Below are 23,172 nucleotides of genomic sequence, written 5' to 3'. Positions count from 1 at the left end.
CAGAGAGAAAATAGTGCCCAAAGTTGTACACTAATATGGTAGAGCCAAGACCACCTACCCATCCCTTTTGGGGTGATCACACCCCTCTTCAATTCAGATAATTCTGGAAATCAACTTGGGAATTGTGTTCGGTTTTCCAAGTCTCGATTGAAAATTAGGAATAAAAGTAGTAGTTTAGCATAGTTCCCTTCTTTCCTTCTTTTTGTCGTCTTTCTTATTTCCTAGTGCAAGCCTTTTGTCTGCATGCCTTGTGTTCTCACCTTCCGGGAGAATCCGGCATCCTACAGCCGCAGGAGGCAGTGCTGAGAACACACCCTGTGGAGTTAGATTGTGTGGTGGTTGTTCACCACTTTTGTCTATCTGGGGAACTTTGGGCAGGTTACTGAACTGCTGTGCTTCCATTTCCTCATGTGTAAACTGTGGCTATTTAACCTATTTCATTCCTTCATCCATACTGATTTGGAGCTTTTAGTTCTAGGCTCTGGGGATTTATCAGCAAACCAGAAAGATGAAAATCCTGCTGTCCTGGGTGCCTTCTAGTGTCAGGGGAAAGACAGTCAGCATCAGCAGATAAACCAGAGGGCCCTCCCCTCCCCCACCTCAGCTCTTCCTTCTTCCTGCAGTTTTCTTCCCACAGATGAACAAAGGAGGAATTCCTTCCCAGCATGAAGATTCCTGCCGAAAAGTCACCCGCAGTGATTTAGAATGGGTAAGCCTACTGTACAGAGCAGGGAACTATAGCCAGTCTCCTGGGATAGAATATAATTGAAGATGGTATAAAAAAAAAAAAAAAAAGAATGTGTATGGGAGTGCCTGTTGTGGCTCAGTGGTAACAAACCCGTGAGGACCCATGAGGACATGGGTTTGATCCCTGGCCTTGCTCTGTGGGTTAAGGATCTGGTGTTGCCGTGAACTATGGTGTAGGTCACAGACGCAGCTTGGACCTGGCGTTGCTGTGGCTGTGATGTAGGCTGGCAGCTGCAGCTCTGGTTTGACCGCTAGCTTGGGAACTTCCATATGCTGCCCATGTGGCCCTAAAAAAGCAAAAAAAAAAAAGGGTGTGTGTGTGTGTGTGTGTGTGTGTGTGTATAATATATGTATGCATATACATATATAATTATACACATATAAGGAATATATATAAAGAATGTATGTGTATATATATGGAAAGAATGTATATATATATACACACACACATATATGTCTCTGTCCCTATGCTGTACAGAAGGAATTGACACAACAGTGTAAATCAACTATACCTTAATGGAAATAAAATAAAATAAAAAATAAAAGTCACCTGCAGTGACTACCTACTTTAAATTTCAATCCCACTTTTGTCACAACCCCCATTTCCTTTTTCTGCCCTATTAAAAAAAAAAAAAAAAAAAAAAAAAAAAAAAAAAAAAAAAAAACCTTTGGTCTTTATTACTGTCAGTTTTACTTATATTTGTGTTTCCTCTTCCTCACAAAAGGAGAAACTCCAGGAGGGGAGGGCATTTGTCTATTTTATCCTCTACTGTACCCAAGCCCTTAGATGTGTCTGATACCTATCAGGTATGTGTGATCTATTTATTCAATTACTGTATTCACATCTAACCTAACGTCCTATGGTACTATTTGCAATTAAGCCAAATAAAATAGCGTGAGTGGACAGAGAAAGTAACCAGGGTGCTACGTGATTTTATTTTTACTTTTTGTATGCGTGTGTTCCAATACAACTTGATTTCCAAAAAGCCAACATTGGGCTGGACTTGGCGGGTGGGCTGTCCCTTGCTGGCCCCTATTTGAGATCACAGATTGTGACAGCAGACGGACCCAGACTGAATTCCAGCTCAGCTTCTGACTCGTCTTGCCAACTCAGGTCCTAGTCTAGATAGAGCGGTGAGGGACGAGCTCTCTAAGGTCATCTTAGACCAGAGACGTGAGGAAGGATTACCTTCTAATGAACAGTCTATACAGAAGGAGCAGCCTGTGCAGAGGTCCTGAGGTCACTTGCATTCGGCAGACTCTGTTAATGGCAGGGTGGCCCATGTGACGGGAGCAGAGGGAGATCAGGAGAGAGATGAGGGGCAAAGTGAGAGGAGAGCTTCAGATCTTTCGTGTAAACCCCGACGAGGACGTGGATTTGACCCTAAGAAAGCCCACCAAATTGAAGTGTGGTGAGACTACACACACTGAGCAGAATCTCTGATGTGGACGTGGAATTGAGGATACTTACTTTTTGTATACCGTGGATGGAGTCACAGTTCCAAGTCCAAGAGTAGAAAAACAAAAAAGGAATGCTCAATTGCCTTCCCTACTTCTAGCCCTGAGGACAGCAACAACCAAACACCCAGAAGGCAAAGTAGACTTGAAAGGGCCTGGTGGAAAGTATTACATAAGAAAACCTATAAAAATCTATAAAGACTAATAAAAAGAGGAGTCCTAGTCTTATTTTATTTACTTATTTATTTATTTAATTTTGCTTTCTTAGCACTGCACCCAGGGCATAGGGAGGTTCCCAGGCTAGGGGTCCGATCGGAGCTGCAGCTGCCAGCCTACACCATAGCCACAGCAACGCCAGATCCGAGCCCGTGTCTGCCACCTCCACCACAGCTCACGGCCACGCCGGGTCCTTAACCCACTGAGCGAGGCCAGGGATCGAACCTGTGCCCTCATGGATGCTCGTTAGATTCATTTCCACGGAGGCACAACGGGCATGCCCTTACCTTTTTTATTAGAGTGCAGGTGATTGACAGTGTTGTGTCACTTTCTGCTGTACAGCAGAGTGACCAGTGAAACATTCTTTTCTCATGCTATCTTCCATCATGTTCGACCCCAAGAGATTGTATATAGTTCCCTGTGTAGTGAAAGGCATATCACATGCACTGCCCCATTCGAAGAACCTGAAACATTTTAGTCCTAGGCTGTGTTATGGAGTTTCTTGCACGTATAAACCTCTATTTTATCCAGTAACCAATCAATGAAATGACAGGAGTTTCCTGTCACAGAATTTGTTTATTCCCAACTACAGTTTGCTGTCTCAAGCACACCAGAACATTCCCAGGAAGATAACTGTAACCTCTTTAAACTCTCCACCTTTGGAGGAGAAGATTTATCGAGATTGATAACCTCAGTCCAAAATTCTCTGTATGTTTATCCTAACCGAGAGAATCCGTGTTTACAGGAGTTGTCATCGGGACTCACCATAAACGAACCCGACTCGTATCCATGAGGATGCAGGTTTGATCCCTGGCCTCACTCCGTGGGTCAAGGACCTGGTGTTGCCCGTGAGCTGTGGTGGTCGTAGATGAGGCTCAGATCCCAAGTTGCTGTGACTGTGGTGTAGGCTGGTGGCTACAGCTCCGATTAGACCCCTAGCCAGGGAACCTCCATATGCTGTGGGTGCAGCCGTAAAAAGAGAAAAACAAAAACAAAAACAAAAAAACGCATGTTTACATGAGAGACTGTTCTTTATTATATACCTTATTTATCAATGCTTTCTATTATTTTCTACATGTAACCTGTTCTTTGGATTTTCAATAAATATGGTGGCATTTCAGAAAAGAACATTTTCCTTTTTTTTTTTTCCTTTTAAAAGGAGTTATATTTGGCTTTTAGGTTTTATATATATATATATATATGCATATATATATATATATATATGCATATATATATTTTTTATTTTCCCACTGTACAGCAAGGGGATCAAGTTATCCTTACATGTATACATTACAATTACATTTTTTCCCCACCCTTTGTTCTGCTGCAACATGAGTATCTAGACAAAGTTCTCAATGCTACTCAGCAGGATCTCCTTGTATATCCATTCTAAGTTGTGTCTGATAAGCCACAAGTCTTTTCTCCAAGTCCATGATTTTCTAGAAAAGAACATTTTCAAATCGTCTAACAATGGATTGCCACAGTTGCCATAGATTCGAGGCGATGCCAAAGTGTGTCCTTTCAGCATCACCAGAGAAAGGAAGCTGCTTTCGCAAAAGACTTCAAATAGGAGTTAGGGACCGTGCTTATACTTCATTATTTAGTCCCATTCTACGTGTAATGGGAGAATGTAATCCATGTAGCTATTTTTTTAAAATCAAAGTGTAGTTAATTTACAATGTTGTATTAGTTTCAAGTGTTTAGCCAAGTGATATATATATATATATATTCTTTTTCAGATTATTCTCAATTACAGGTTATTACACGATATTGAGTGTAGTTCCCTGTGGCACACGGATTTTATTTATCAAGTTTAAAAAGCACGTGCTATATTTAAAAAGAGTTATAGAAATTGGTTGAAAAAATTCACACGGACCTGGTGGATTATGTGGGCTTTTAATTATTTGACTTCTCCAAAGGGCACAGCCATGGGCACAGTGCCTACTATGGTTATAAATTAATTCTGTTTGTCCTGAAAACCTGGTCATTATTTCAGGACTCTGAGTTTTGGCTGCCCTGATGAATCGCTAGGTTATAATTCTGGCATTTGCACCTCTGCCGGGCTGAGTTTTCTCCAGCCGGTAATCACACGCTCAGCAGACAGCCAGGAGCTGCAAACAAGGGCTTGTTCACACACTCAACTGCCCCTCTGCTTCTATGGAGACAGACTTTCTGTCTCTGATTGTGCTGAGTCCTCCTTGAGAGAAAGGCCTGGATGCCTTAGGACTTGCCCTGGTTCTTGCTCCTACATATGAAAACTACCACTTGAACCCTGGCAAAGAGCCAAGAGGTCCCTTGGCATAGTCCCTACAAGAAAAGCACCCACCCCACAATCAGCCCCCTTCAGGTTACCTCTGCTCTTCCAAAGCTAAAGACCAGGGTCCTGAGGCTGCTTCCTCATAGGAGCCTGAGGTGAAGGCCCTTAACCAGGCGAGCATCACCGGGTCTGACCTGGGCAGCAGGTGGAGGTCACAGCTGCCACCTTGCAACCGGCTCTCAGACTTATTTTAAGTACGTGGCTGCCCTGTTTCAAATGAAGGGAAAATGATTTTTAATTTGGACTCTTGTTCCTTTAGAATGAAAAAAAAAAAAGAGTATTCTAGTGGACCTTTTCTAGATATCTTTCTTTTACTTAATAAAATGATGCAGGAAAATTGCTTAAATGAATGATGTGTTCAAACAAACAACCCACCTTACTTTCCGTCAGTAACTTCATGTATTTCTGGGAAATCTGTACCCTCCATCTTCTTATCAATTATCACAGAGCAAAGGCTAGCACACTGTTTTGCTCATGGAATCTCCTGGTAGTTGTGGAGGCCAGAATGGGGCCACAACTCTGTCACAGATGAGGCTGGGGGCCGAGGATGTCTTCTGATATCTGAGGAAAGCTAGACTTCATTGAGAATCCCAGACCTCTGCCACAAGCTCTGTTGCTGCTCAGACAAATTGTCAAACTTTTTGTTTTTTCCCATTTGTATAGACTCCCTGCTCCTTAGATTCCATTTTTTTTAGATATTTACTGTTGTTTTATATGTTAAGAATCCACTTATCTACATTGGCATATACAGATTGGGTTGGTGTATACAGATTGGTTGAGGAAAGCCATAAATAGCAAAAATCAAATTTGTATAATTGCTACCCCATAACCTAAATATTTATACTAATAACACATGTTGGTAAATATCTCTTACAAGCTCTTGTTAAATATCTCTCACATGGATCAAATAAAACTTCAGCTATTTATTTTTTGGAATACCATGTCAATAATGGGAAAATATGTTGACAAAATACAGTTTTAAGATTCAATGTATAATTCTGCAGATAATACTTCCTTCTGATTCCAAGTTATGTTTACCTTTCAAATACTGAAAAATAAGGTAGCTATTTTCGGAGAAGAGGAAGAAGGAGGAGGGGGAAGAGAAGATGAAAAAAGAGGGAGGGGAGAGGGGAGGGGAGAAGGAAGAAAAAGTATCTGGAGGTTAAGAATTAGATTAAACGTTTTCATTTATTACAAAACATAAAAGCATTCCATTCCTTGTCCCAGGGAAAAAATAGCAAAGAAAAATTCATTAAGCATCCTTGCCCTTCAAAAGCACAATGAATGGAGGTTTATGTTTTATGACATTTTGAGATCAAATGTATTTGCCAGTGGCTTTCAGGGAGATGGGGGGGGGGACAGGGGCAGGAGGGGTGCTGGATGGAGAGCTTGGCTGTCCACATGGCACCAGTGTGGTGACGCAGATGGAACTGGCAAGTTCTAGTTCCTTAAATGCATTTAACAAAAGAGAGAGAGATGAAAAACAATTAGTATAGGAGATTAACAATGTTATAATTAAAGATTATAGAACTTTAGGTGTTATTTTTTAGCTGAAACAATATTTTAAAAATCTACTCACATGATGAGCCAAAATATAGATCAGAGCTGGAGCAATAATGACAGTCTTGAAAATTGGGAAGGAAGGTATAGCCTCACGAATGTCACTGAGCCCCTGAAAGAAGAGAAAATGATGGTTAGAAATGGTCTCCAGTTGTGACTGTTGAATGGTCTCCTGGCTCTGACTATATTTTCATTGGGTTTTAGGCCAAGTCACTGATATTTTCTAAGCATCCATTTCCCCTAAGATGAAATAAAGTGAATTGATTAGACTAGGTGAGGAAAAAAATGGAAAGAATTGGAAATTTAAGGATGAATCTATTTTGATAGGAAATGTAATCTTAGAATATTCTTTGTAATGAAAGAAATGGAATGAACTTGAGGCACTCATCAGCATTACTTCATGAAATGGTTATTAATTTTAGAGTTTCTTCTTAAGATTTCTTATGAGGGTGTACATTCATGTGTTTAGCCGAACTGGAAATAATCCAAATTTATGCTTACTTTTCAACTAATAATCTATAATCAAAGAAATAGTGCAGATCTATTTACTTAAAGCATGATAATTCTATTTGGTATCAACTCCTTATATTGATATTCTCTATAATTAAACCATAGACTTTTGTAATATAAAATTTCACAAAGAAAAAGATAAAGCAATGTTGAGGGTTTTTTTTCTTTTTTTTTTTTTGGTTTGTTTGTTGATTCGTTTTCCTTTTTCTTTTTTTTTTTTTTAAAGATAAAACTGCTGTTAGGGGGTGGGACCATGCCCATTTACAAATATTCCTCTTTCCTTCCTTCCTGCCTTCCTTCCTCCCTCCCTCCCCTTTCTGTCCCTCCATCCCTCCCTTCTTTCCTTTATTGTTTTATTTTACTAAGAAGAAAATGTAAGCATTGTAACTTCTGATGGAAAAATATGTTATTGACTTGTCTTTGGGGCTTCGAAGCAGTTGCTAAATTAGCACTGGAAGTGGCCCATGTGGTTTTCATGTTTGCTTTTAAACGGAAGGGGAAATATGGGTGTTCTTGTCTGGACATTTTAACTTTAGATTCCTGAAGACTTCCTTATTTTCCAAAGTTTTGTAACAACCCCTTGACCGTGCTCTTCGGAGAATCCCCAAACCAGCTAGAGGGCCATAAAATAAGAGAATGAATGCAACCTCCAAATTCAGCCATCTTCCTGCTGAGAAGATTTTTAGGTATCAATCTCCAAAATCTTTACAAATATAAAAGCCAAGGAAGGCGTGTTGAGCAAATATTTCACAGGACATGTGAAAAAGCCTGAAAATTGGTGGGCTTAAACCAAATCACCAGTCTTTATTCACTCAACTATTTCATTAAGTAGAAATGTCCTGTCACTCTCTGGAATAACTGCAAAGTCTCAGTCACTTTCATCAAGTGTAGAACTTTGTATCAAATATATCCTCCCTTTTCCACCCCCATCATCTCATGGACACACACAAACTGTCCTAAAGAAGAAATGTCATGTTTTGGAAAGCTATACTATTTTCAAGTATGTAAATATACTGAATTTTAGGAGACATCTGTTTTGAATTTCTCAGTATACTGTGTATATTTTTATTCCACTATTTTCCCCAAAGTCTTCCAGATTTGTGATAATGGATGTACATCTAATCTTAAAATTTTACTGTCCAATTCAATAATGTATATTTAGTAACCACAGAAGTTTGCAAAAAGAAGTGTGCTTTCAATATACTATTGGTTTTAACTAAAGTGAAAAGTTATATTTAAAGGCAGTAGGAAAATTGAGCCCTTTGCCATTCCTTCTGCCATATGCCTCAAGCTATTTCCCATAATAGAAAGAAAGTGTATTTGTTCATATCTTTTGCCTCCAATGGACAGTTTTAGCTTTTTGATGGTAATTTTTATCACAAAGAGATGATGATAATTCCCTGGAGTGCCCTCAAATGTTTTCACTATAATATGGGAAAGCAGTGGTGACCTTAAAATGCTCATTGAAAGATATTTCATGAAGCTCATGTTGTTAATTAGGATCACAGTCCAGTCGTTTGGGTTCATCACATTGTGCTTTTGTGGTTTCTTTTTAACTCAGTATAAAGTAGCAACATTTTATATCATTCAGGTGATGGTAACATAACTGGACAGAATGTAGAATTGAAAATGTGAAAGAAAGTTTTATTCAAGGAACATGTAGGTCAAAACTCCATTTAGTAAACTATTTTTGCTACCCTAAAACTGCAAAGAATTGAGGGGATTTTGTGACAAGTGATTGCCAAAATTATTTTTGTTTCTTTTTTACCCGGAAATAGACTGAAGCATACTATATTTTTATAGCTCTCTCTCTCTCTCTCTTTCCAGAATGACATATTTCCTCTGTAAATATCCTTATGTAAAATATGCCTCTCCTGTGATAGAGTATGCAGTATGGAGAGAAATTAATTGGGTTGCTCAGATTAGTCTATATATGTGGCAGGTGCTTAACCTTTTAGGTAGCTGTGTAATACAATTTGTTGTTTTCTGTTCAGAATTTCTTCTTCTTTGAGCAATAAGCAGAAATCCAAAGTAGCATTAAGAAATGGCATTCCCATCATGGTGCAGTGGTAATGAACCCAGCTAGTATCCATGAGGACACGGGTTTGAGCCTACCCTCTACCCTCGTTCAGTGGGTTAAGGATCTGCTGTTGCCTTGAGCTGTGGTGTAGGTTGCAAACATGGCTCAGATCTGGCAGTGCTGTGGCTGTGGTGTAGGCCTGCAGCTACCGCTCTGATTCAGCCCCTAGCCTGCGAATTTCCATATGCCGTGGGTACAGCCCTAAAAAAGACCAACAACAACAACAAAAAGACATGTAAGTTTAGGCATAATCTGATGACCACAGATGACCACAGGTAACAGGCATCTCAATGAGAAAGTTGTAGTGAAAGAGAAAATAAGAGTGATAACATGACAATGGAATGATTATATATGCATTAGGCATCAATATACAATGAATTTAATAAAAGCAAAAGAAGTGTTGGAAAAAGAAGACCCTAGAAAAATTATGGTATTTTTAAAAGTATTTCTAATGTATCTTTTGGGGAAAATATCCTCTCTCTAAAATGATTTTAATAAAGAAAAAAGTCCAGGAGTTCCCTGGTGGCTCTGTGGGTTAAGGATCTGGCATTGTCACTGCTGTAGCTTGGGTTGCTGCTATGGCGCAGGCTCGGTCTCTTGCCTGGCAACTTCTGCATGCTGTGGATGCAGCCAAAAGAAAAAAAGTAAAAAAAAATACTAGAACATGTTCCCTCAAGCACATTGTAATTGGTAGCATCTTAACCATTATGAGTAAGCCTTTGTGTTTCTTTAAATTGACTGTGGAACAAATTTTCCATTTGCCGAGACTTTTTATAAATATCAGTTTTATATTAATGTCTGATTTGGCGATAAATGCAATCCAATATGTACACCAGAACTCCGCTGGCCCTTCATAATTAATTACCATAGAAGATGTCACCACAAGCCAGGGAATCTGCCACTGATCACTTTTTTGAAACTGTGTTTAAATCCAATCCCACTTTTTTTTTTTTCCTTTTTTCTGCACCCAGGGTGTATGGAAGTTCCTAGGCCAGGGATCAACCTGTGCCTCAGCTGTACCAACACCAGGTCCTTAACCTGCTGCTGCACCACAGCAGGAACTCCAAACCCACTTATTTTTAACCCTACTTTGTAAGATACTGAAATATGATAACTTGCCTCTAATGATTTAAATCTCAGAAAAGCTGAAAAATCCTTAACTTGGCAATTTTGGTGCATATAGTAGATGATCAGATCAATTCACAAGGACTAGAATGAAAAATAAATTTTACCTGTGCTTAATGAAATATTTCTGCAGGTCATTTGATGGGCAGATCAGACTAGCTTATTATTATTATTAATGATTATTATTACTTTTATTTTCATTTTTATTGGACATTTCCTCAATGGGAGAAGAGTATGTGGTTAAAATATTTAGATACCAGAGAAGGTTGGGCACAAAACTCACTAGCAAAGTTATGTCTGGGTAAGAACAGAAGTAGAAAAACTCATTTCTAAAGAAGACGAGAACCCATCACCACCTTCTCTGCTCTCACGCATAGGGACTTTCACTAAATAAAACTTGAAACAGTTAAGGGAATGGGCCTAAGTTCTTCTACTTTCTCTAGGCCCCTCCACTGGATCCATAGAGATAACAGGAATGTTTCAAAGATGAGAATATTATTGAAAGAAATACACAGATGCTCAAAAAGTACTTTAAGGACTGGAAACATGTTTATGGTGATTTTTTTTTAATTTTTATTTTTTTGCTTTTTAGGGCCAAACGTACCACATATGGAGGTGCCTAGACCAGGGGTTGAATTGGAGCTACAGCTGCCGGTCTACACCACAGTCACAGCAATACGGGATCTGAGCCGTGTCTTCAACCTAGACCACAGCTCATGGCAACGCCGGATCGTTAACCCACTGAGCAAGGGCAGGGATTGAACCCGCAACCTCATGGTTCCTAGTCAGATTCGTTAACCGCTGTGCCACGACGGGAACTCCCTCTTGCAGAATTTTGATTCAAAACATCCTTAGCTAGTAATTTGGTAACAAAAAGGTGTTTCAAGTGGAAGTGAGTACATTGTGTACGTAGGATGATGAAAGTGGGATGGAGTAGACAGAACCCTAGAATTCCATTAGATATTCAGTGTTTCTGAGTCTCTGTATCAATTGAAAATAACGTTTAATATTTTTAGAGAATAAATGCTTGTCTCCATCCTTCAGCCGGACACAACGATGTGTTTATTTGTACAATGATCACCATCTTTTCCATAAAACGTCTAAGTTACATATGGACGTAGCTATACTCCTAGGGCTGAAATCCTTTGGCAGCTAAGCTCCCCCCCCGCCCCCCGCCCCCAAATCTATGCATTCGTAGATCCTTTTCCAGAAGAAACTTAACAGTATTTGCATTTGGGTAATTCGCTCATCACTTAAAAGCATTAGCTTCATGGCTGGAATGTTGCAGCTGTTCAGCAGCCTCCAGGCAACACTAAAAACTAGTTTTAAGACAGGAAACTGGGAAGAGTAGTCTATTTAATTGGAGTTTCAGAGGGGATATTTAAAAAAGCACCTACATTGACTTTGATCCAAGATCATCTGGTTAATACCCTCACTGATTAAAAATGGTGAGCGCTAAAGCTACTCTATTATTAATTGTTCATATGAATGGATCGTTCAGAACCGTTCTACAAAGGTCAGTTTCCCTCTGCATTCATCTCCAGTAGCCGTTTATGATGACCACAGGAGAAAGGTTCTTGTGAATTAAGTGCAAAAAGAATCATTCTGAAAAAATATAGTATAGTTATCACATATCTTTGCCAGAAACTAGGTCTTTCCCTGTATTCGTGGTGGTGAGGTGTCCTTACAGGGTTGTAAATAGCAATTTCAGGAAGATGGTATAAATCAAATCATAATTTTAAACTGTTACCCAATAACATTAAAGATGGTTTAACTCCGTCTCTGATAGATTTTCATTTATCATGTGGTCCTTTTTGAACATTTAAGCTATTTGACTTTCTGTAAATATGTCAATAGGAAAGGAAAGCAGCTGACAGTGATGATTTGAAAATTTGAATGGAAGGAAATATTCTTCCTTGCTTATTTCTCTCCCTCTCTCTCTCTGGAAACATATTTTAATGTATAATAATTCCCGTGTAGCTTTTTTGAGGAGAAACAATTATGAAGAATATAATGAGTAGTAAAAAAATTGCTAAAATATCTGGATTATTGCTACACATTTAATGAGGAACCTTTTTCCATTGGTTAAAACATAAAGGAATCTCTGAATGAAGTCTTTTGTCTTTTCTCTCCTCAATTATGATTTCAACAAATTGAGTTGCCACGTGGTCCTATTGTTCAAGGAATATTTTTAAAAGAAAAAAGTACCGTGAATTTTTAACTAAATACTGGGGTTTTGCCTATTTATTCTGTTATGTATGTATGTATGTATGTATGTATTTGCTTTTTAAGGCCACACCCAGGGATCAAACCCACGTCTTAATGGATACTAGTTGGATTCATTTCCACTGCACCACAATGGGAACTCCTGTTCTTTTAAGGTGTAGAATGGAGGAACTATTACTTAAGGTCTATATAATTATTCTTTTTGGCTAATGAAAATAAAAACAGGATTAAAAAATACAAACCATAGAATCTCATGTATAGAAGAGGTCATTAATCAAAACCAATGCCTAAATCCTTTAGACTATCCAAACATATCATATGGCATCTATTTGATAAATAACTTGTGCTAAGGTATTTCATTTTCATAAGAGTTATTGAGCAATGTGATATTTAATGGACTCTTGATGTTTGGTTGAAATCCTTTCTCAGCCCACAGGTAGAGAGAAACTCTGGTTTCTACTACTGATAAATTAAAGTCCAGATAAGGTTCTTGCATATCCAATTCTGTGTTAGATTATATTCATCCTTAAGGATAAATTCCTTTTTTTTTAATTTATTTATTTTTTTTTTTTTAGGGCAGCACTGATGGCCTGTGGAAGTTCCCAGGCTAGGGGTCAAATCAGAGCTATGGCTGCTGGCCTACACCACAGCCACAGCAGCACCAAATCTGAGCCATATCTGCGACCTACACCACAGCTCACAGCAAGGCCAGATCCTTAAACCGCTGAGGGAGGCCAGGGATCCAACTTGCATCCTCATGGATCCTCGTCTGGTTTCTTATCGCTGAGCCACGATGGGAACTCCCAGGATAAATTCTTATAAAAGTAATTTTGACGAAGTCAACCCAAATCCACATAATGCATATCAGATCTTGATATGAAACATTTTATAAACTTCCCTATTTTCCAAATATAATATTTTATATAATATTAAAGCTACAAGAAATAATAGAGGTGCTGCGTTATACTTAAAAATTATCAAGTTCTGCTGATTTCATTTATTTTAAAAAGTCTATGCCGAATGGACCCCTAGAAACTCTTATAACTACTTTTACATCAAAAATTCTTTTTTAGTTCTCAGAGATCATATGCTAAAATATATTTTTGTTTACTATTTTTTCACCTCCCTTGCACCATCCTAATCATTCAAACAATTTTTGTTGCTGCGAAGTCAGAACTTACTAGACATTCATGGGAAAGAAAACTATATTACATATGTTGTTTCACAAAAGTTGATTTAAAAAACTTTTGGTATCCTGTTGATTGAAAGAACAGATGTCTGTATGAAGCCAGAAATGCATTCACAATATCTTCCAAAAATAGTAAGGTATTCTAATCACATAGTTAATGGAGTATGAAGTCAAAAAACATGAGAGACTCAAGGTTGTAGATTTTATTTTGAATGGAGTATGGACAATCAGAAAGATGTTATCAGTATTCTAAAAATATGGTTGTAATCGCCCAGTTTATAATATCCTGATATAATAAAAAAGTAGTATTTGATTGTTTTACATAAAAAACAACCAAAAAAGGTGTGTGTGTGTGTTTGATTATGCATATCTGGTCTCCTCCACTGACAAATTTTAAATAACCTGTATAAGCATGAGGTCTATATCTTTTTAAAAACTTGTGTGTTTCCTAGAAAAATGTGTATTTTCTGTAATATACATATTGGTTTTAATTTTTGAAGATTGATTTCCATGATTAATAATAAACCATGATAAAATAGGTTGAGTTACTAACACAGTAGTGTCCACTGGGGATTAATTTTTTAAATTATTTTGAATAGCAGTCAACAGGTCTATTCTTTCCAACAGAAGGTTTATTCGACCATTCTTGCAAAGTCTTAGATGACAAGCATTATACTTTTTGCTAAAAATAAACACTGCTGAAGATGACATTGGCACAGTTTGTCAAAGTTGCAATGGTTGTACTATTGACATAATGGTTCTTCATTATGAAAAAAAAAAAAACTATCTTCCAATGAGAATTTGAATTTTTCACGATATTCACCACCCTCCAAATTCAACACTATCCTTATGCCTTTTTCTGTAAAAAAACAAAAAGCTTTTTCTGTTTAAAATTTTTTTCTTGTTAATTCACTCTTTAAGCAGTTAATTATTCATAAAGGAATAATTTTGCTAGCTCAGTATAACTGCAAAAGAAGCTCATGATTTTGGGGAAAATGCAGTAATGTATATATTTTCTTTCCTTTTTTTTTCTTTTGCTTCAGGAAGAAGTCTAAATTTCAGAGCAAAGAAACTGACATGTTTTGCCAATAGCCAAACTTTGAAACACTCAAAAATATGAAGACTTGATGTTTAAATATACAATAATATTGAAATTTGAAATACTATTCTATGCAGAGCTGACTGACATACTTTTTGACTTAATTTATGACAGACACTCAAGGCTAAGAAACTATTTGAAAGGAGATCAGGAAATCTATCCTGACCACACTCTGCTCTCCATGGTCTGTGTTAACATTGGCGATTAAGACAAAGATGCTTTAGGTTAATCCAGGGTTCCTAATTGAGGAGAATTTGAGATTAATTATAACTTCTAAATCGACATCAATCATCCTGAGAAGCACCTGTCTGGAAGGGCTCTCCCTGCTGTCAGTCGGCACCACCTACCAGGTAAGAAAACAACACAGCAGAGGTCTGATCTTATACCGGGAGTGTTAGTGTGCTGGTCTTTGAAAAAAATGAAACATTTTGAGGCTCTTTAGAAATCTAATTTTTTCTTTTTTTTTTTTAATCTTAAAAGTGAGCGAGCAGCAGTTTGTGAAGGAAAGAAGCATGACTGTCTTAGGAGACCTAGTTTTAAATCCCCATCCCTTAAATAAAGGGTATTGAGCTTTCCTTTGCAGAATATCTATTATAAAGGGTGGATTAGAAAGAAATGGAACTAGTGTATGTGAGGATGATGTTATTATCCAGATTTCATCTAGGGAGGGAGTGAAAGCTCAGAGGGGTTATGTAACTATGCCAGTCAGGGGCAGACCCCAGTCCAATGACCCGGTTCTTTTGTCTTTGTTTAGTTCTTATACTGTGTTTCCTAACAAGATACCTCTTTCAAATTGCTATGATTTGCATGCAGAGAAAACCTTTACATGCATACACATAGTTTGTATTAAAAATGATGTTAACCCAACTTGTGATAATAAATGGGTAGCATAAGAAAATATAAGAAAAAATATTGATAATTGTAGGTTTTATTAAAAATAACATTTGAGAGTTCCCTTGTGGTGCAGTGGGTTAAGGATCTGGCGGTGTCACTGCAGCAGCATGGGTAGCTGCGGTAGCCCAGGGTCGATCCCCAGCCCAAGAAATTCCACTTTATTTTGGAGTTATGAAGTTTTCTTTTGAAATCTTCTCTATTGGATCAAACTGTAAATATTTGAGGTAGTATATAGTTTTTCAAGAAATGACACATAAACAAGTCTGTGAACACTTCCAAAAACAAACATCACAAAGAGAGCTAGTCTGTAGATTTCCAAATCTTTCCAGAAAATACAACTTTCTTGTAAAATTATAAGGGTTCCATAAGTGTTGGTTGGCCTGATTTGCCTGTGAAAAAATATTTTTAAATGTCTTACCGTGTATTTTGGAACATATATACAATATGGGTTTCAGATGTATAAATCCCGTTAGTATGTATATTAAAAAACAATCATGTTTTTCCCTCATTACTAGTAACTTTGCCAAATAGTACAAAGGTTGTGCTGGAAAGGTATTCCCTTCTCCAAAAAAAAAAAAAAAAAAAAATTGTAAAGACGTTTTCCAAACTGAGTAGCATAGAATCATTTCCACAGTTTACTGGGGAAGGAAACCAAAAATTGTGTCAGGCCCTTTGCCGTCAACAGGAGAAAGGGCTATCAGTAATTACGAAGCTGTTGGAAAACAAAATTATAGGCCCCTCTGGGGTGTCAGGGTTTCAGTAGGAAAAGCTGTCTGGTCTGAGCCAAGCTTTGGCAGGACTCACCCCGGCTTATTCTGCTTTCTCAGTGAAGAACCATGTCCAAGTATTCATCTTGGCTCTCTCTGCATTGAGTCAGTCTCTGACTCTTTGATGCTTCCACTCTTTCTGTTGCAGTAGCCACAAGTCCCAATCATTACAATTATAATTACCCAGAATGAGCATCTCGGTAATAGGCACTTGAACAGTATAATTGGTAAGGTCAAAATGCCAGTGCTGAAACGTTTCATGAGATGCCATGAAAGGAAGACATCCTCTATGAAAATGGGAAAGGACAGGAGAATGGGGTCGGGGGCTCCCAAATGCATTTAGGCGAGCATCCCTTGGGTTAGGGGTTTCAGAGAGCGAGATGTCCTTTGCGTTGGGGAAGGGGCCGGGGGGCAGCCATGGCTGTTCTTCTAAGGCCTCCTTGCTCACTTTTTCTCTTTGGAAGCGATTCATGTCCAGGAAGGGGACACTAAAGCTGATTAAACTCTGAATAGTCATGAATGTGAGCCGCCCCTAAAATGGTCACCCGAACTAGAACTAAGGCTGCAACTCGGGCGGTAGGAGAGCCTCCTTCCTGTTCGTGGGTCCAGCTCAGAGCCCGCGTGCTCAAATGTAGGTCAGGGCGTCAGGCGAGGGAAAGGACCGCAGACGGACACGGAGATGCTCCACTTCACACACTTGCCCTCTGGAAGGACTGGCAGGGGCAGTCACTTAAATTAAACCCAGGTCATCAGGCAGGATATATAATCCATTCCGAAAACAGACAAGTTGAGCATCCCAAATCCCTATGGCCTTTTACGGAGGCACATCCCAGTACCTCTTCGTGGTCCTCTGTCAATTCACGTTAGCATTGGCTGTGCTTAAAAGCCGTATTTCATGTATGCGGTGACCCTCTTGCTCAAAGCAAAGAAACAGCTTTGGTTTATTTATGACCTACTAACCTTAAGAAAAACTGAAATCCTCGGAGGTCCCACTGTGGCGCAGTGGGTGTGGAATCTGACTGTAGCAGCAGTCTGGGTCACTACAGAGGCGTGGGTTCGATCCCTGGCCTGGTGCTGTGGGTTAAGGATCTGGAGGTGCCACAGCTGTGGGCGTAGGAGCTGCATCTTGGAATCAGCCCTCGGCTCAGGACCTTCCTTATGCCATGGGTGTGGCCAAAAACAAAAAAACAAAAACCTGAAATATTTAATATTCTCACAAGCCTAGGGATGGAGAAATCAAAGCTAAAATAAATCTGGCCTTGATACAAGTTGATCGTATGCCACCCACACAACCCTCCAAAATTAAGGTGAGAAGCAGAGGAAGGCATTTGTCCATAAATGGCCTATTGCTTGGGGCTGTTTTCATTCAAGGAAAATTAGGCTAGAATTCAGATCTGTGCCTTCCACTTAAAATTTTGGAACCATGAGAGCGTGTTCCCCCGAAAATGGCACGACGCCCTTTCTTACAGGAACTGTAAAACCTCAGTACGGTTGAATCTCAATGTTCTAAAGATAAATATTTTACAGCCAAGGGTTAAGTCATGAAAATAAAGATATGGAAGACATAGGATTAGCGAACATAGTGATTGAAAGCCATGCTTGAATTAGGGAAAAACTAATAGAGCCAACAGAGCAAAGTATGGAATAAAAATAATAGAAACTATAGATCCCTAAAGTTTATTCTCTTTTCTGACACTTAGGGTACCTACGAGATCCTGTTCCAGTTGTGGAAAATTTAAACTGCTCGGAGGTGAGGTATTATCTTCAACAAACTATAACTGTGAGACATTATCCAGTTTAGTCCAAGGAAAGAAGAAAGAATGAATTACTGAATTTCTGACTACTGTTTTATGTGTTTCGGACATTTAATAGAATTTCTTCTTGTTGTAAATGAATCGTTTATATTTAAGAATTTTAGGGTGTTGTGTTTCGTTTTGTTTTTTGGCCCTACCTGTGGCAGGCAGACGTTTCTGGGCCAGAGATCAAACCCACGCCACTGCAGTGACCCAAGCCACAGCAGGGACAACGCCAAGTCCTCAGATCATTAACCTGCTGAGCCACCAGGGGTATTTAAGAATTTTAAGTTCATTATATTCTGCTAAGGACATCTAAGAAACCATTTGGGAAAACGGAGAATGAGCTTATGCATTGCTATTCATTCCAAAGGCCCTACAGCTTGGCTCATTAGTAGGCCAGTACCGGTTTTATGTCAATGAGAAATACATGATTTAGACTCTTTTTTTCATAGCATCCCTATTATACAAATGTTAGCAGACATGCGGAGAGATGAACAGGCGTGATCGAGAATAGTTGCACATATTGACCGGACACTAATATCTCGACGAACAGGCAAGAGAACAGGACTGGTGTCCTTCCAGGTAACCTCGAGAACGCAAACCGAGTCCCCAGTCCCAGGACAATAGTCTTTCCAGCAACAGCACAGAAATAGCTACTGATAAAGCCTGTTCTCCTAAGGCGTTTTATTCTGTAGGGAAGATGGGCTTATTTCAAAAGAATTAAACACGGCAAAATGCAGAGTCATCCCTGTTTATATTCTAAGACTATTTGTCACCTCAATATGTACTTTCAAGAGATGACTAACCCTTTTTCCCCTAAAAAAGAAAAAAAAAAAAAATCAGTCTCCTGCGAACCGTTTGTCTAGAAGGTGTTAAACAATGGGTGACAAAATATTTTAACGGAGGGAAATATTAGACTGTATCACAATTTACTGTCCCCATTTCACTTAGATGTCAAAAACAAGTGTCTCCGTTGAGTAGACCATGGTCGCCTTCAGGGTACCGTTCCGAATTGTGGGTTTTCTCACCCACCGATAATTATAACCACATCGGATGCCAGCTAAGTGTATGAAGTTGTGGCTTTCTACCCTGGTTTTGATACATGCGAAGTGACTGTTTGAAAACTGATGGCGGAAAATTATTGAAAGGGGTCCTAAGAATATACGCACTGCTGTTTCCCATAATTTAAAAATGTGTATATCACAAAGCCCTCGTGGATACAGGGGCTATGAAAAGGAACACCAAAAAGTAAATAAAAAACAGTGTGAGGATTTTCATATCAAAAACATTGGAAATGAGTGGTTTTAAGGCATACCTCGGTTGTACCTTTCACAGTATTAATGAAATCTTTGTGCCGTAAACTAAGCAACATGGTCAAGTTGGCTTGTTCGTTTGTTATTTGTTATAATTTCTACATTAGACTGATTTTAGAACCCCATTTGGGAAAAAAAAAGAATTAAATATAAAAGGGTAACACTGACTAACATTAATATGATTTTAGGAAGTGTAAGAAAATTTTAATTTGTGTAATCTAAATACGTCAGAGTTACCTACTATAAGCAGAACCATATTTACATTATAAGGTATTGTTTTGATTTGTTACCTAGAGCTACTTTGAATAACAAATTCTCCATGTTATTAACAGTGAGATAATTTCATCTCTGGAATGATGCCAAAATAGGCATTTTTTTTTTTTTTTTTTTTTTTTTTTTTTAGCTCAATGAAAAAAAAAAATCCTTCTCTGACACACAGTGTGATGTGGAGGCTTGCCAAACTCGGCTGGAAGAATCATGCAATGCATCCTCTTTCTTACTCTTTTGAAATGGCTTAAAATGCATAAAATGTATGACTACAGCTACTCTGTTGTTTCTGTCTCCCCTCCCCCACCCCCCACCCCCGCCCCTTTCAGATTCTCACAGATACTGTAAAGTCAGCGGAATTCTGAGTTTAGAGGTTGCTTCAGTGAACATTCAACGCTGTCGGTGAGTTTGGAATTCAAATCAAAACCATCGACCGTTGATTGTACCCTATGGCCAACCATCAGCTCCACAATGGCTTTCCGGATTTGCTGAAGACAGGAAACCACAGCAGGACCTTCTCCTCCCTGTGCAGAGATTCCTTCTTAAAAGGTCACAATCAACATTCATTGCTGTCGGTGGGTTGAACTGTGTAGACAAGCTCACTGAACAATGAATGCAACTGTGGCCCCGCATTTTGCAATCACAATTGAGAGATAGGCCGTCCTTGAAAGAGGTGCTGAACATAGGAATTCTGCTCTTTACGTAAACTTTTCCCATCTGCAGAGTCTTCAGGTTTATGCCCCATAGTTCATATGATCGGCGTTTGATGAAAAGGCACTGGTTTAAGCAAGAATGATCCTTTCCTACACTTCTGTAGGTTATACAGTATTTCTTTAAAGCAGTAAACCAGTTTGCTCATAGACTCTATAGCATCACCCTCAAAGTTTGCGCATCTCCCTATGGGGGTGAAAAAGCCTGAATAGTACTTCTGGAGTTCCCGCTGTTGCGCAGCAGGATCTGCGGGGGCTCTGGAGCACTGGGACACAGTGTTATCCCTGGCCCCCCACAGTGAGTTAAGGGCCTGGCACAGTGGGTTAAGGATCCTGTGTTGCTGCAGTTTCAGCAGAGGTCAAAACTGGCTCAGATCTGATCCCTGGCCTGGGAACTTCATGTGCCAAAAGAAAGAGAAAAAGTACGTCAATATCCATGCCCTTAAAACAATAACCCTAAAAAAGATCCACCCTCTGCATCTTTTGTCAAATTTCCTGGTCACATTGGGACATATTCACCAGGTAATTTTACCTTTCTGCTGCTCTGGGCTTGGATGCGAAACTGACAGCACTAACGGCCTGAACCCAAACCAGAATCCAGACTGGGACTTGAACCCATGTGCTGGGACTCAAACCAAGCCTAAACTCAGATTGGGACCTAAACCCACGGTTTGAAATTAGAATTGCTCACCCTGTGTCTGGACTCACTGAGGTTCAGGTTCTTCATGTCTCTGAGCAGAAGGAATTCTGCGAGAGACAAAGTGATAGGCAAGAAATAGATTTCTTAGGATAGGATGCTTGTGAGAGATGCAAGCGGGCAGTCAAGGAGGCTCTGCCCCAAGGATCTGGTGGGCTATAGTTTTATCCTCCAAGGGGAGTGGGGTTGGAAAAGCCTGCCTCTTCCTTTCTGGGAGTAGCAGCTCCTCCTTGGTATCAGGTAAGGTGTGTATTCAAATCAGCGGAAGGGTGGTTCTCACACTCCTGCCCTTGGTCTGAATCTGAATGCAGGCCTCCTCCCACCCCCCACCCAATCGTCTGAGGCAATTCTCGCACCTCCAGGAGTCAGGCAAACCTGCCTGGTGCTGATGGCTCTTTAGGGCAATTTATTTACTTACAGGGATCTCCCAGTGTCCCCTACATTTCCCTTATTATCTGTGGTCCTTTACTGGGACATCTAAAAATACCCGTGTCTACTCCATCCCTATCAGATTGACTTAAATAATACTTATTCTTGTCGTGGAATTTTCTAAGAAGGGAAGCAAATATAACCATAGACCTTGTAGAATACTTTTGAGCATCATTGAGCAGAATGGATTTCCATCATTAAATCCAACTTGAAGATAAAATTTTACCCACCCCCTTTGTGTGTCCCCTGTCCTTATCTCTGTCACGAGACAGGACCACACCCATGAAATGCCTCAGGACCACACCCATGAAATGCCTCGTGTGCCATCATGATTTGGTTTATTTAATGGGTTTGGCTCTAGGATTTTACATAGTACAGTTGTCTTTGAACTTGATCACAATTAAGCTTGCCATTTGTAATGTTAAAGATCATTATTATTATTAGCCATGGTAGTGACTGAATGTCTGTGTGTGAACCATCTGGAAGTTTTCCATGTTTATTTTTTTTTTGAAACCTATCCAATACGTTACGCTTCCCACTTCCGGTCCTTTCCACCTCCACGTTACCTTCAACTCCCATTGCAGAAACCCATTCCCGAGACTCTGTTCTAGATCTCACCATGACCATAAAGTATTTCACCACATCTGGCATCTAAACTGGGCGGCTATTCCCTGCCTATCACTTCCTCCTACTCTAGTTCCTCATTCTCTTAGCCCCCGAACAACTGTGCCTTCAGCATCAGTGTGACTGGGAATAAAAATCACGCAATCACATGGTTTTGTGTTTGTCCTTATCCATGGGCTTCCAGGTCCTTGGTTCTGACCTGGCACTTTCCCACCCTCCCCACCAGGAGTTAGCCCAAACCTTCTCCTTTTTCCTCAACTGCTCCTCTCCACCAGCTTGTCTGTGGGAGATGAACTGTGGGGTTTTCATGGAGAAGCTTTAGTCCAGCCAGCTATCCTCCCTGCTTCTTCATTCCAGGTTTACGCATGATGCTCTTCCATCCTGTGGTTCCTTTACTGCCTCCTCCTTGCTCAGGACACGTCTTCCTCCAGAATACCCCTCTCCTGTTTCACTTGATTGCTTCTTTTCACCTAAAGGGTAGCCAAGTTCAGTTTTCTCTCTTTTCAAAGAGAAAACAAAAGAAGAGTAAGAAAAATACAGCCTCCCTAAAGTGTGGCCTCAGACCACATCTGACCTCCAGAACTCAGAGAGGGGAAAGGAAGGCAGCAAAATCCAGCAGTTTAACCCACTGCACTGCCAAGACTTGGTAAAATTTAATCTCTGAGGTTCCCTAAGGCCAAGAAGTTTGAGTGGAGTTCCCCCTGTGGCTCAGTGGAGGGGAACCTGACTGGCATCCATGAGGACGCGGGTTCAATCCCTGGCCTTGCTCAGTCGGTTAGGGATCTGGCATTGCTGTGAGCTGTGGTGTAGGCTGGTGACTACAGCTCCGATTGGACCCCCAGTCTGCGAACCTCCATGTGTCAGGAGTGCGGCCCTAAAAAGCAAAAAAAAAAAAAAAAAGCAAAAAAAAATTAAGGTTGATTGAAGTAAACCAGAGAATGACATGTCGAAGAATGGTGTATTTTCAAGAACTAAAAATGCCCTCAAACAGTCATCCCCTTTGTTTCCTCCAGTATTTGATGACTTCCTCGTGTCACCTCAACTATCTGTCATTTGGCGGCTTCTAACATTCCTCGCTCTCTCTCATGCATAGCCTGGTTCTAATGAAACTGCTCTTGAGCAAACCACTAGCAAATTCCATGGTGCCC

General features: G+C 39.7%; 1 protein-coding gene and 2 non-coding genes across 9 annotated transcripts in view; all 3 read left to right on the top strand.

The window, feature by feature from the left end:
• LOC110255652 overlaps positions 1-23,172 on the top strand; it is a 105,963-nt gene that overhangs the window by 62,147 nt on the left and 20,644 nt on the right. For 3 of the 7 annotated variants that reach the window (XR_002336255.1, XR_002336253.1, XR_002336252.1), the window contains exons 3-4: positions 14,472-14,877; positions 17,889-17,938. Coding sequence is in view for 1 of the 7 variants with exons in the window: in XM_021064491.1 (XP_020920150.1) it covers positions 14,472-14,548 (77 nt within the window). In the remaining 6 variants the exon portion in view is untranslated. Of the gene's footprint in view, positions 1-14,471; positions 18,809-23,172 lie in introns of those variants that run through there. The other 4 variants (XR_002336251.1, XR_002336250.1, XR_002336254.1 and 1 more) reach the window with 3 other exon arrangements.
• On the top strand, positions 19,928-20,031 carry MIR181A-1 (microRNA 181a-1). The gene has a single exon (NR_038517.1). It is a non-coding gene; the product is annotated as a microRNA 181a-1 (primary transcript).
• MIR181B-1 (microRNA 181b-1) lies at positions 20,113-20,192 on the top strand. Its single transcript, NR_038534.1, has one exon. It is a non-coding gene; the product is annotated as a microRNA 181b-1 (primary transcript).

This window comes from Sus scrofa, chromosome 10, assembly GCF_000003025.6.
Source record: "Sus scrofa isolate TJ Tabasco breed Duroc chromosome 10, Sscrofa11.1, whole genome shotgun sequence".
Classification (NCBI taxonomy): domain Eukaryota; kingdom Metazoa; phylum Chordata; class Mammalia; order Artiodactyla; family Suidae; genus Sus; species Sus scrofa.
The sequence above is the reverse complement of the archived record's forward strand: the minus strand, read 5'-3'. Positions and strand labels throughout refer to the sequence as shown.